Below are 12837 nucleotides of genomic sequence, written 5' to 3'. Positions count from 1 at the left end.
TGACAAGAACACTGTGGTATTAAGTAGTTAACAGGGCTGCTTTCTTTTAGTCCTTGCTTCCTGATAATTCAGTGACTACTCTCTTAAAATGCTTAAGATTTTTCCTGGTTGAAAAATTCAACTGAATTTTTGTTTTGTACTTTGCCAAAAAATAAATAAGTAAAAATCTAAAAATATTTGGGAAGAAAATTGTTACGATGACCAAACAACAAAGGCAATGATTAATGACTTGTAGTGTTTAAAATAGCAGGGGTCAAATGATTAATTAGAGAAGCACAACAGACAATGAATTTATCTTCTACCTGATTAATTCAAAATAAAGATTAGAACTATTCTAACAGAAATGCTCAAGACAGAATTTCTTCTGCTTAAAATCTTTATATGCTACTAATTCTTTAAGGTGAATTAAAATATTACTGTTAAAGTAAGGAATGTAAAGAATTCAAAAGCCAATTAAGTGAACTTAATTAAGTACTGTACTATACATTTTGAAGCAAACTCACTGTAAAATATCTAATGCTTGAATAAGATACAAAACGCTTAAGAGTTTTTAGTTATTCAAGAGCAATTAATAAATTTTTGTGTCTTTACTTTTTGGACAATGTACATGACTTTTGATACATAATTTGACATAAAAACATCTTTTATGATATATCTACTTTATGACAATAAAGCAAGAGATTTACTAAGAGGCAGAAAGAAAAAGGAGAGATAGAGAACACCAGTCTTCAGGGAACAAATTTATTTTGATTTTTCTGAAAACATCAGAAACTATGAAAAACAAGCTGAATATCTAGCCATACCAAAAGCAAAATACAAGTAAAAATAACATTTAGAAACCATGTTTAACTAAAGGGAAACATGTTTTAAAATATCAAATTTAACACTCTTTCCTCCACAGAGCAAAACAAGTTTTACTAAACCACAACACTGAAGTGGAGTTTAACTGACATAATTTTTTAAAATAAAAATTAAAAGGACAAAAAGCACTCAATTCCCACCCTGGAATCTCGTCATTTATAGAATAACATGCTCAGATGTCAGTGAAAATAAACAGTTGGTAAACCTGAAAACAAATCTTTCAATGACTGAATTCAGATTCCAACAGAACACAGTACTACCTTACATTTGGGGAAGAATAGCTTTTGTCACACTAAAGTCTTACCAAATACTGGTAAAAATAAATACAAAAGAGGATTAAAAACAAACTACTAAATCAAAATCTTTCTGTAGAGTAGCAGCTTTCAAAAAATAAAAGGAACCCAGTTCCAGAGGGTTGTACGTACGTTCTGTAAGCATACAGCCAATTTTATTCCCAGAGTCTTGTACTATCAAAATAAAAGTTATCTTTGTCTTGGAAAAAGTCTGATGAAGGCACCAAAATCCTATCATCCGTGTTCCCCCAATGATAGTTACAATGCTCCTATCATCCTTTCAAGATAACTTCAACTTATTAAGAATTAACATTCTAAATATCTAAAGATATATAAGGAAGTTCCAGCCTCATCTGCACCAGCAAGGCCCTTTCTATTCTCTTTGCTCCTCCCAAATCCTTCGTTTTACCAGCAGGACCACTAGCCAGGAGGATAAAAATATATTTCCATGTTCACTAGCCAATAAACAAACATAGCCATTGGTGCAGGAAGACTTAACACTTACAATACTTCCGAACTTGTTAAAACTTAATAAAATCCAACTCCAAAAGCTAATTTCACGACCCCTTAGTATTCTCAATCCGGACATTTAATTTTGCAGCCCTCTTTGGTGTCTGTCTCTTCCATCTTTTTTCAGTTTTACCCTGGCGGAACCCTTGAAAAAACTTTCAAATTAAGGGGATCTTCAATGTATATGAGTGTGAGCACTAAGTTGAAAGACACTCTTGTTTCACAGAAATCCAGAACTGTCAGAAGAGAACTCTGAGTTCTACCTCTTCTCTCAGTGAAAAAATCCCAGGCTGAGATTTTGCGAAAGGGTTCCTCACCCAGTCACACACCAGTGTTGGGAAAAGGAGGGGAAATGTTATTTAATTTGGTTTTGCAGTTCTGCAAGAGGAGTTTAAATAAGGCCTGAGACTTGTTGCTTTCTTCGTTCTCAAACCCAAGTGGCTGTGGAAACATTTCAAGAGTGCCTTATGCAATGTAATTATTCCAAAGAGTCAGTTTCTTTTAATCTAAGACTCCTGTCACTTTTAAGAAAAAATATCTTTCTCCAGGCCCTTGCGGAAAACTGTTCATTTGTTCTTGCAATGAAAAAATGTCTCCTAAATAGACTAGTTTCTGTAGCCATTCTTCGTCTTCAAAGCATTTAGCAAAATCTAGCCTAGTATTTTATTGTACTTATAATTTCCTGGTAATTCACCTTTCAACTCAAATATCCTGTGGAGAACTCTTCCTCTGATAAGTACTGGATTTCTGTATGTAGGAGATTTATGTGCTCTTTGTTCAGGTTTTAGTTTTTTTTTTTTAAACATTCTTGCATAAAATGGATCTTTAATTAAGTTAACCATTTCTGTAGCATTATTTAAAACTGTCTTCATTTCATCTCCAAGTTTTTAATATCAGCACTTCTCTGTGAAGAAAGCAGTGTGCTATAACATCAACGTCAGGATTTTCTTTTATTAAAATGAGGCAAAACTTGTCATGGAGCCAGCCACTGATGGGGCACCAGGAGTACAGATGACAGACCATTGTTTTTCAGATATGAAGACCTACTAAATTTATACTGACCATTGTTTTGGGAGGCTCCTAGCAGGCGAAAGTTTCCTTGAATTTCCTCATCATTTACAAATCTTACAAATGCTATAGCATGACAAATATTCATGAAATCTGTTGATTCATCAGCAACTACTGCTGCTTTTAAACAAAACCTCTTTAGCATCATGTGACATAAGTCTATTTATTACACTGAGAGAAAAATCTTCTTAATTTCTTGTACTACTTCTTGACCTAGCATTTTAATGTTGGTACTGTTAGATTCTTACCAACTATGTGAATTTTTCTTTCCTGGAAAAAGTTCTGCTACTACATAATTTGCTTCCTAAACCTTTTCACTGAATGTGATTTTTTGAACAAAAGCTTTACTGTCTTGATATTCCAAAGCCATTAAAATAATCGTTTTTATTTGTCAAGGAGCTATGATTTATAGTTACAACTGCTGAAGCAAATGTTCGGTTTGTAAGTTGCATTTCACAAAGGATATGGAATGGAACAGCTTGAATAATAAGTCCATTTACATTGTAAAGTAGCTTACATTGTAAAGAATTTGCGTGCCTTGCTGCACTAGTATACTGTAATAACTCAGAAGATTAATTCTTCATAACTAACCTCATCAGAAATATCTCTAATTGTATTCCTAGAATGAACACTTCTATCTCACACCTTGCCTCCAAAAATTGCAGCACTGCACCGTCAGATTTGGTTGTAACAAATGTTATGAAAACATAAAAATGGGCATAGCTTCCACTGCAGGGAGCGCGGGTTCGATCCCTGGTTGGCGAACTAGGATCCCACATGCGTCGCGGAGCGGCCAAAGAAAAAGGCGGGCGGGGCATAAAAACTAAACAAGAAAATCACAAAAAGTACAAAAACTTCACAAAACAATACACTTCTAACCTATATGGCCCATGTTTTTGCAATGTTTACAACAGGGTGGCAGGGGACAGCTGAGTTGCAAAATGCAAAAATTCCTTCCTTAGAATGAAAATTTCCCTCTGAGTTTCGATTTCACAGAGCTTGCTCACTCCTGTAAGTCAGCTGACAGTGCAGAAGCGGGGGAGTGGGGAAGATAATCAAGAGGGAGAGGCCAACATCACCCTCCCACCACCCTCCGCTCTGTGCAGTAGGGTTCACCAATTTATCCATAGCCTCTTCTAGCTCAACCAAATGCACACTGCCATATAGGGCTGAAAGATCTCTAACAAAACTATTAACGGGGCTGCTCAATTATTGTGAGTACAGCATTATGTAGCACACAAACTCAAAAACAATATTTTTAGTAACAATTTTATATAGAATCCCAGCAACATCCCACAGAACCGCAGTTGAGAAATCCACCTCCAACACCAAACGATTTTTTTTCCTATGAGAGGTCATTTTCATGTGACTCAGATCCTTCTGTGACTTGACTTGCAAGTTCAGGTTTAGCGGCCCCCTCACTCACCACATGCGTCTCAGATCCTTCTGTGACTTGACTTGCAAGTTCAGGTTTAGCGGCCCCCTCACTCACCACATGCGTCTCAGATCCTTCTGTGACTTGACTTGCAAGTTCAGGTTTAGCGGCCCCCTCACTCACCTCATGTGTCTCAGATATTGGTTCTGTCTGACCCAGCTCCTCACTATCCTCTGGTACCACCTGCTGGTTATTTTTTCCTTCTGCTGGGTCATTTTGATTTGATTTGTCACCAGATTCCAATTTAGCTTCTTTCCCATTTCCTGTTAGCGCTGCCTGCTTTGGGTTAAGCTGTGACGAGTCCTTGGCACTCTTCACCACCTCCTGGAGATTGTATTTTCTGAACAATGTGTAATCTTTCACAACACTCAGGCAACAGACAGCTTTAATGATTTCTACTACCACTGTGTATTGTGGATTGGTAAGATCTACTTTATTTTCCGAATTGAGGCTGCCTACTATTCCTGTAACAAAAATAACAGGAAAACAGGCTAAGAAGGATACCTTTAAGCTTGGCAGATACAAAAACAATCTTTCATCTCCTCCTATTTAGAATTTGTTAAAACAATATGTATATACTAGTCCACTCTTCTACATGGACTTCCATCAAATTCCCTGAATGCTTTCAATAAATAAATACAAATAAAATCCTGAGACATTTAACGAGAGCACTTTTTTCCCCAAAGAAAATTCAATCTTGATTTGGAAAAGACTTTAGTATTTAACTACCAAAAAAATTTCATACCCAACATATTGAAAAGTTAGGTTTGATATTATTTAAGTGCATTTTAATATACTTGTTCTACACTCAAAAATGTAAGCCTTAAATCTCCAAAAAAAAAAATCTTATAAACAAGTATTTACCATGGCACACCTATGTAAAATCACTAAGAGAAACATACCTGCCAATTCTTTGATAACTTCTTCTCTATTCATGTGACTGTTATTTCGAGATTTATATACAATCTGAAATGTCCCTTTGTTTGGAGCTTTAAACCAGGGTTCCAAAAATGTTTCTGCATATTTTTTCATGTCTTCTAAGAAAGCCTTGCATGTGCCTGAGATGGGTAACATTCGTAGAATAACCCGAGTCTTCTTCTTCTTGGTTTTGTATATATCTTGGAGAATATGATGCACCAATTTCTCAGGTTCTAAAATAAAAAGAAAAAATCAGCACAGAACAAACAGGTAAGTTTAAAAGTTCTCAGACATTTTAAACTCTTCAAACTCTCTAAAATGAATTTTCATTGGCAGTGACATAAATTGACAGTAGAGTAGAAAAAATCATTATAATGAATTTTAAACAAGTTTAACCAACCATTTTTCCCAATTAATATTTCTTTGGTGCCTACTCTGTATTAATACTGTATCTCATATTTTAACTCTGCTTTTATCAAAAACAATTGTTCTTGAAGACACTGGAGTTAACTTATTTGTGATGTCTAATTTATCTGACGGCAACACCATGCTGTTGTTTTCCTGTATCAGCAGCAACTATCCAAGTAACAAACATTAAACAGTACATGCTTTTTTACAAAAACAAAACAAAAATCTGCAAGTCACTTAAAAAGATTTAATCAATCCATTAGCTAAGTTTGTACAGAAGTCTAGATTTCAGACTTCAGAGGAGCCCCAGAGCCATGAACGCACAAGATCATAATGTAGTACTCAGGAGGCATCCTGACTATATACGAGTCTGTTTTGGGCTGCTCAGTGTTTTCAATATTTTTAAAGTAGTTAGCTACATTTAAAAACCTAGAAACTTCTCCAGATTTCCAACTTCTTTTGAAAAATCAGAAGGTCTGGCTCTCCTAAGACTACATTCCCAAATGGCTGGAGCCATTCCAAACTGCCTGGGGTTGAGTAGCAGCTGCTCCTTTTAGACAGAACCGTGTATTCTTGTTTTGCCTAAAGTTACATACAGATAAAGTGGCAAAGCCAGGTTTCCACTTCTAAGCCCTATGTCCACCACCCCATTCTACCTCTCCATATGCCTAGTGCTAACACAGTGTAGAGAGGATGCAATCAAATGATTAACTGAGACATGCCCATGAAGCCATTTTGTAGGCAGTGTTCTCGGAGAACAGGTGTCCAGATATTACAGGGTCAATAATCTTAAAATGTATTAGTCAGACACACCTATCCCAAGTGTCCTGATGAAGACTACATTATTTGCTCCACTCTCCACTGACTGGAATCTTCTCAGCCTCATCTCTGTAGATGCCTTAATGTCACCAACTTCTTTCTTCAAGGCGGCCTCCACATCATCATCTTCTCCCTCACTTCCAGAGGGTTGCTGATCCTTGTCTGCAAACTGTTTGCATAAAACTAATGAGCAGAAATGCCACAACAGCTTATGTTAAAAGCTCTTAATTAACTACTCATGTTGAAACCCCCAGTGGCAGATGATTCAATATTGACAATAAAGCTTCTTATTCAGACACCATTCCCTCCAAAATGTGGAGGAAGAAGGGAGTTCTCTCAGACTGTGGTACATATCACTTGAAAATGTTTTCTAAAGCATCTTGACAGTCTGGGGCAGAGGGAAATGTGCTCATCAGATGAATCATTTCAGGGTGGACCTTAATCCTATCAATAGATAGGATTGCACCTGATATGACACTCTCCTTTCATGAGATTGAACCAAATAGTTACGAAGTCAAAAATCCTTACTCCTGTTCTACTGAAATAGTTCAAGAACTTGCTCAAGCTGTCGGTGTAGACAAGACATGCACTTGTTGCCCACTCTGCTCCACTAATGGGATTGCCAATCAGGCACTAATGGTAATTTTACACATTTATGGAGATTTTATTGTATACCAGGATGTTATTTTATGTACATATGCAATTTTTTTAGCCAACCTTCTGAAGTCCTATCATTATTCTCTTTTTTATCTAGCTCAGCAGAATTAATAACATGCCCATCCCCTGAGCTAGTAAATGACAGTACCTGAATTTAAATGCCCTCTGTACTATGCTCCTCCATTTAATTCCTTGGGGTGTGCATGTGTGTATTGGTCCAAATCCTAAGCCAATAATATAATTATTTCCAAAATGGGACAATGAGACTTTATACAGTATTGTTTCAAAAAGTTCTTACTTTTTGAAATGTATTTTTATATGCATTTGAGAAGTAACTAGAACTAGTAAGTACTAAAAACACTATTTTAGAGATGCTATTGCTTAGGACAAACACATTACTACAGCCATAATGTTCAAATGGTGGTAAGATATGGCAAAAACCTTAACGACGAATGAAGTGTGCCCTTGTGAACTTGGACCAGCTAGTACCTAACCTACTTCAACCTCAGTGTCCTGGTGAGCAATACTTCACAAAGCTACGATGAGAAGTAAATGTTTCTGAAAGAGCTTCAGAAACAACGCCTGAACCGCAGGAAGCAATCTATACATGGGAGCAACCGTGATTAATGATGGGGAACAAAAGCCCGAAGTGCAAGCATTGAAGCACAAGACCGGGTAGGGGTCGGGAGCCGAGACCTTGCGGGGTGGCGGGGAGGGCGGGGAGGACACGGAGGCGAGGACACGCCCCCTCACCGCCACTCAAGCGGCCAACCTCGCGCATGCGTATACAGGTAGCCGGCCAGCCACCTTTCCCTCCTCCCACAAAGGCCTGCTGGCCCACCCTCTCCGGGGCCGGTACCTTTTCTGGACCGTACATGTCGTCGCCGTATTCGTTGAGCAGGCTGTAGGCCTCCTCCACGCACTTGCGCTCGTTCATGTTACAGGTGATGAGAATGCCCTGTAGCCCAGGCTCCAGCTGCCGGGGCCCGCCGCCATCGCAGCGCCGAGCCCGTTTGGCCTGCACGTACTGAGCCTTGCCTTTGCGCTTCCCGCCGCTAGGCTGAGGAGACTGCTGGACGGGGGACGCCATGGTAGGTGAGAGCTGAGGCAAGCGAGAAACGTGCTTCTCGAAGACCTTCGCGCCCTCACCTCTGCTGGCGCGGGCTGATTACGTCAGGTGTGCGCGATGACCTCCCCTAGTCCCTCCTCCAAGCCTCATTCCCGGCTCCGCCGGGTCCTAAAGCCGGTGGGCGGCAGGCTGCCTAGAGGTGGCGTGAGGCCCGCCCCTCGCCAGGACTGACAGGCACTGGCTTTCACCTCAACCCCGGAAGAAGGTGTTTCCCTGGAGAAGTGGCCTGCCGCAGGTGGAGGTGGCTTTGCGCGTCCAGTATCAGCGGCTTTGCAGCCATTCCAAAAGTGGCGGTAGTGGCACTTTCCAGAACGTTAATGCCAGTTCAAGCTTCCTAGATTCTGCAACCATCCTTGGCACCTGTTCCTCCAGCCTACCCTATAATTCTGTCAGCTTCCCAACTTTTCAGCCTAAATTTGCAGGAATATGTTTCTAATGTGACTTACAACCAAGAATGGTGGTTTGTCACACTGCTTTCTCTGGGGTTTTATCCCTAGTCTCAACAACTATCATGTTAATATATTATCTTTTAAAAATCGTTGAAAAGATGCCACTCTTGAAGAATGCGTTCAGGAGGAGTAAGTGCTCCCCACACTTACCCCCAACTACTCCTCAGGTACAAAGTTGTTGCCAGATTTCAGTTACTACAAATCCTAGAGGAGGTAATCTGCAAAAGGGGCACTGAACTGAGATTCAATAATCTTTGATTCTAACCCCAGATTTACCATTATTTCCAAAAATCTTATCACCATCTCATTTTTTCTTTCATCTTTGCTTCCACCTTTACTTTTCAGAGTGTCATCTGTGGAGATTGCATAGCATATATTTCTGGAGGTCCTGAGTTGCTTGTGAAAGGCAGTCTTATTACACTGGCGTTGCTGCGGTGTCAGGAGGCATAGAGAGAGCTGGCTGGAAAACTTTTTTCTTTTCATCCTCAGTGCCTAGCATAGTGCCTGGCCCATAGTAGGTGCTCGAAAATGTTTTTGAATTGAATTCCACCCAAAAAATGTTCAATAAACAAAAAAGGTTAAGACTCACGCTATTGAAAGGGAAAGTACGCCCCAGTCCTGATCCCATTAAATCGTGTCAGAGAAGCTGGAAAAGGGCATTGGTCTCCACCAGAACCTCTCTTTCACTAGGTGAATTTCAGTTGCCCATACACTACCCTCTGTCATTAGGATCTTAGAAGTTAGCATACAGATAAAAGTTAAGATATATAGTTTGACCCCTAAGCATATTTGAGTCCTACATGCTGGAGGTGCAAATCAGGAGGCAAACTTGAAAACCAAACTCTGTTGTATTTCATGTTTGCTGACTATGTTGAGAGAAACTCTATTAGGTGAGAAAAATATGCAAACTTCCAACCCCCAGTCTAGATATCAGAATTATATAAATTTCCCACTCATCCCGTGGCAACTTCACATGACACTTCCACTTTCTCCTGAACTAGGCCCTTAATCCAGCTCTAAATAACTCAGCCTGTGTTTAGTCTTGATTTTTCTTCTTTCTTCTTTTTCATTTTTTTCTTCATGACTATGACATCATTATATCATTTAGAGAGAGATTTCCTTGGCAATGCTGGAAACACAATTGTACACAGTTTCTGCTTATGTGAACTTTCACCTCCTTAGGGCACCAGTCATGGTCAGTGGACTAATATCTATCACTGGGCACTAAAGGCTCTATGATGTGGCTTGTAAACCCCTCTTCTGGATCCTGTATTTGTGTTTTTTTAAGAAGAAATGTTGACATTATAGCAAGTGGCACTTGACATCTTGTGGAGTGTATAATGGTGCTCTGAGGAATTTGCCTTTTATTCTAACTAACCTATTTGCTTCACATATTCAGGAGGGCTTACAGTCCAACAAGTGAGGGGTTGGTGTAAGACATTCTAAATTTCCTTTTGCTTTCTCTTCCTAACCTTCAAAGTTACTACCATTTAACTTATACTTGTATGTTCAGTACAGAATCCGTTCTGGCCCTGAACACAACACTCTTAGACACTCTTCATGTTCTGACCTCGCTATCCATCCAGGGTTTCCTGCCTTATTCTCTTGATACCCAGCATCTTCAGATAATAGATGTTCTGATGCTGAACCCCAGTATCCTCCTGACTTGATTGCTCAACACCTGCCACCTTCAGAGTTGGTATCATGTAAGATTTAAGAGCCCAAATTCTAAAGTCGAATCAAGTTCAAATCCCAGTTCTGCCATGTCCAGGCTGTGGGAGTCCGAGCAAGTTACCTAAGTCAAGTTTCTTCATTGACTTTAATGGAAAAAAAATTTAATGGAAATGATAATACCCACATCATGGGTTACTGGGAAAATTCATTAAGGTCAGGCATGACAAGTGCTAAGCTCATAGTTACTGTTCAACCAATGTGGACTTGAAAACAGTTGTGGCTCGTCGAAGCCTAGTTTTTTTTTTTTTTTGGCACTAGTATCCATTCCCCAATCCAGTCTCCTAAATTCATTATTTATCTCTTAATCTCTTATTTCAGTGGTTCTTTTGTATGTGTAACTTATTGAAAGTTAAATTTAATCCTTTTAGGAAAGAAGCTAGAAGGGAAATGAAAACATATATATATAATAAATATATATAAATATATATCTATATATGTGTGTGTGTGTTTTAATGGAATACTACTCAGCCATAAAAAGGAATGAAATCCTGCGATTTGTGACAACATGGATTGACCTTGAGGGTATTATGCTAAGTAAAATAAGGCAGACAGAGAAAGACAAATACCATATGATTTCACTCATATGTGGAATATAAAACAAACAAACAAATAAAATAAATGAAAACAAACTCATAGATGCAGAGAACCAAATAGTGGTTACCAGAGGGTAAGGGGGTTTAGGGTGGGTGAAATGCAAAAGGAGTAAACTGTGTGCTGATGGATGGTAACTAGTCTTATGGTAGTGATCACTCTGTAGTGTACACAGATGTTGAACTATAATGCTGTACACCTGAAAATTATATAATTAAAAAAATATCAGAGCCCCAGAGACCTGTGGGACTATCACCAAAAAAAAAAATGTAACATTTGTATCATCAGAATCCCAGAAGTTGAGAAAGCTAGGGCAGGGCTGAAAAATTACTCCAAGAAAGTTAAAAAGTTCTAAACTTTGGCAAGAAAAATAACCTATAGAATTTAGCAATATATAAAAATAATTATACACCAGGACCAAGTGGGGTTTATTCCAAGGAAGCAAGGCTGTTTAATATTTGAAAATCAATCAATGTAATCTATCTTATTGACAGGCTAAAGAAGAAAAACCACATGATGGTATTAATTGGTACAGAAAAGGCATTTGCCAAAATTTAAGACTTATTCATGATAAAAACTCTGGAAAATAGGAATGGTGTAGGAGAACTTCCTACACTTGATCAAGTTTTTTGTAGATGCTCTTTATCAAGTTGAACATGAAAGACTGAATGTTTTCCCACTAATATCAGGAACAAGACAGGGATGTCTGCTCTCAACACGCTTAATCAACATAGTGCTGGAAATTCTAGGCGGTCTAGTAAGGCAAGAAAAGGAAGTAAAAGGCATATAGATCTGAAAGGAAGAAGTAAGCCTGTCCCTATTTGCAGATGATATAATTATCTACATGGACAATCCCAAGGAATCAACAACAAAAAAACTCCTAGAACTAAAAAGGGACCAATAAATTCCTCATTTTGTTTAAGTGAATTTGACTTGGGTTTTTCTCATGTGTAACTCAGTCATTTATTTATTTATTTACCCATCAAACATTTATTGAATGCCTAAAATTTGCCAACAACTGTTCTAGGCAATAGTGATACATCCGCAAACAAAACAAATGTTTACTCATAAGGGTGGTAGTAAGAGATGTAAAAAGTGAAAACAGGTTAAAGAGACAAAAATGAGGGATGCTATTTTAGAAAATGTGGTAAGGGAAGACCTCTTTGATAGGACATCTCATACAATGAGGGATTTGGTAAAGGGGATATCCCAGGGAAGAGTGTTCTAGGCAGTGGGAACTGTAAGTTCAAAGATCCCAAGGCTGGGACATGTGTATGTTGGAGGAAAAGCAAGGGGGCTGAGGTGGCTGCAGCAGAGTGAGGGAGAAGAGGAGAGGGCAGTGGGTCAGAGATGACATTGTGCCAGATCATGCAGTTTCTTGTAGTCCATGTAAGGACTTGAGGTTTCACCCGGAGTAAACTAGGAAGTGCTGAAGGATGTGAGCAGAACAGCAACCTGATAGCATTTATGCTGAGTCCTGACCAGTTCAACAGGCCAAAAGATAAACACAGCAACTGGTTCACCGAGACCTAGAGCAACCTATACCTTAATTTCTTTCCTTTCCATTCAAAACAGCTTTATGTCTTCTTCCACCCCTTTTTCTTTCCTTCTTCTGAGAGAAAACTTCCTCAGTCCCTTTACCAGACTAACCTCTCCAGCAACTTCACAGACACTTTTCCTCCTATAAATACATTACTTTCTCAGCCCCACAAAAGCTTGTGGTGTATGTAAATCATTAACTATAAAAGGGATAACCTTGGGGGACTGTGTAAACTTCCAGCGTAAATTTAGCCCAGAACTTCTGCTCCTCCCTCCAGAATATCACACAACTGTCAGACTACTTTTCCCTCTTCTTTTGGTTACTACCAGGACCAAAGCAGATGTGAGAGTTCAAGTTTCAGGGATGCTCTCCTAGGAAGCAGATCTGCCATCATCTCCAGCTGTGTCAGAATCTGTCACTTTAGC

At 38.9% G+C, this 12837-nt stretch overlaps 1 protein-coding gene across 1 annotated transcript; it reads right to left on the bottom strand.

The window, feature by feature from the left end:
• Window positions 1-679: 679 nt before the first annotated feature.
• Window positions 680-8161, bottom strand: THUMPD1 (THUMP domain containing 1). The gene is made up of 4 exons (XM_057528450.1): window positions 7829-8161; window positions 6307-6481; window positions 5070-5318; window positions 680-4631 (listed from the first exon to the last, which is right to left on the bottom strand). Exons 1-4 carry the CDS (start codon window positions 8057-8059, stop codon window positions 4078-4080), a joined length of 1209 nt encoding a protein of 402 aa, XP_057384433.1. The 5' UTR covers window positions 8060-8161; the 3' UTR covers window positions 680-4077.
• Window positions 8162-12837: the final 4676 nt, after the last annotated feature.

Source organism: Balaenoptera acutorostrata, chromosome 15, assembly GCF_949987535.1.
Source record: "Balaenoptera acutorostrata chromosome 15, mBalAcu1.1, whole genome shotgun sequence".
NCBI lineage: Eukaryota > Metazoa > Chordata > Mammalia > Artiodactyla > Balaenopteridae > Balaenoptera > Balaenoptera acutorostrata.
The sequence above is the reverse complement of the archived record's forward strand: the minus strand, read 5'-3'. Positions and strand labels throughout refer to the sequence as shown.

Excerpts from the sequence above, each read along its gene's own strand:
- THUMPD1 (XM_057528450.1), bottom strand. The coding sequence starts at position 8,059 with ATGGCGTCCCCCGTCCAGCAGTCTCCTCAGCCTAGCGGCGGGAAGCGC. Across the intron at positions 6,482-7,828 it reads ACATGTACGGTCCAGAAAAG|TTTGCAGACAAGGATCAGCA; the intron begins GTACCGGCCCCG and ends TTATGCAAACAG. Across the intron at positions 4,632-5,069 it reads AGTTATCAAAGAATTGGCAG|GAATAGTAGGCAGCCTCAAT; the intron begins GTATGTTTCTCT and ends TTTTTGTTACAG.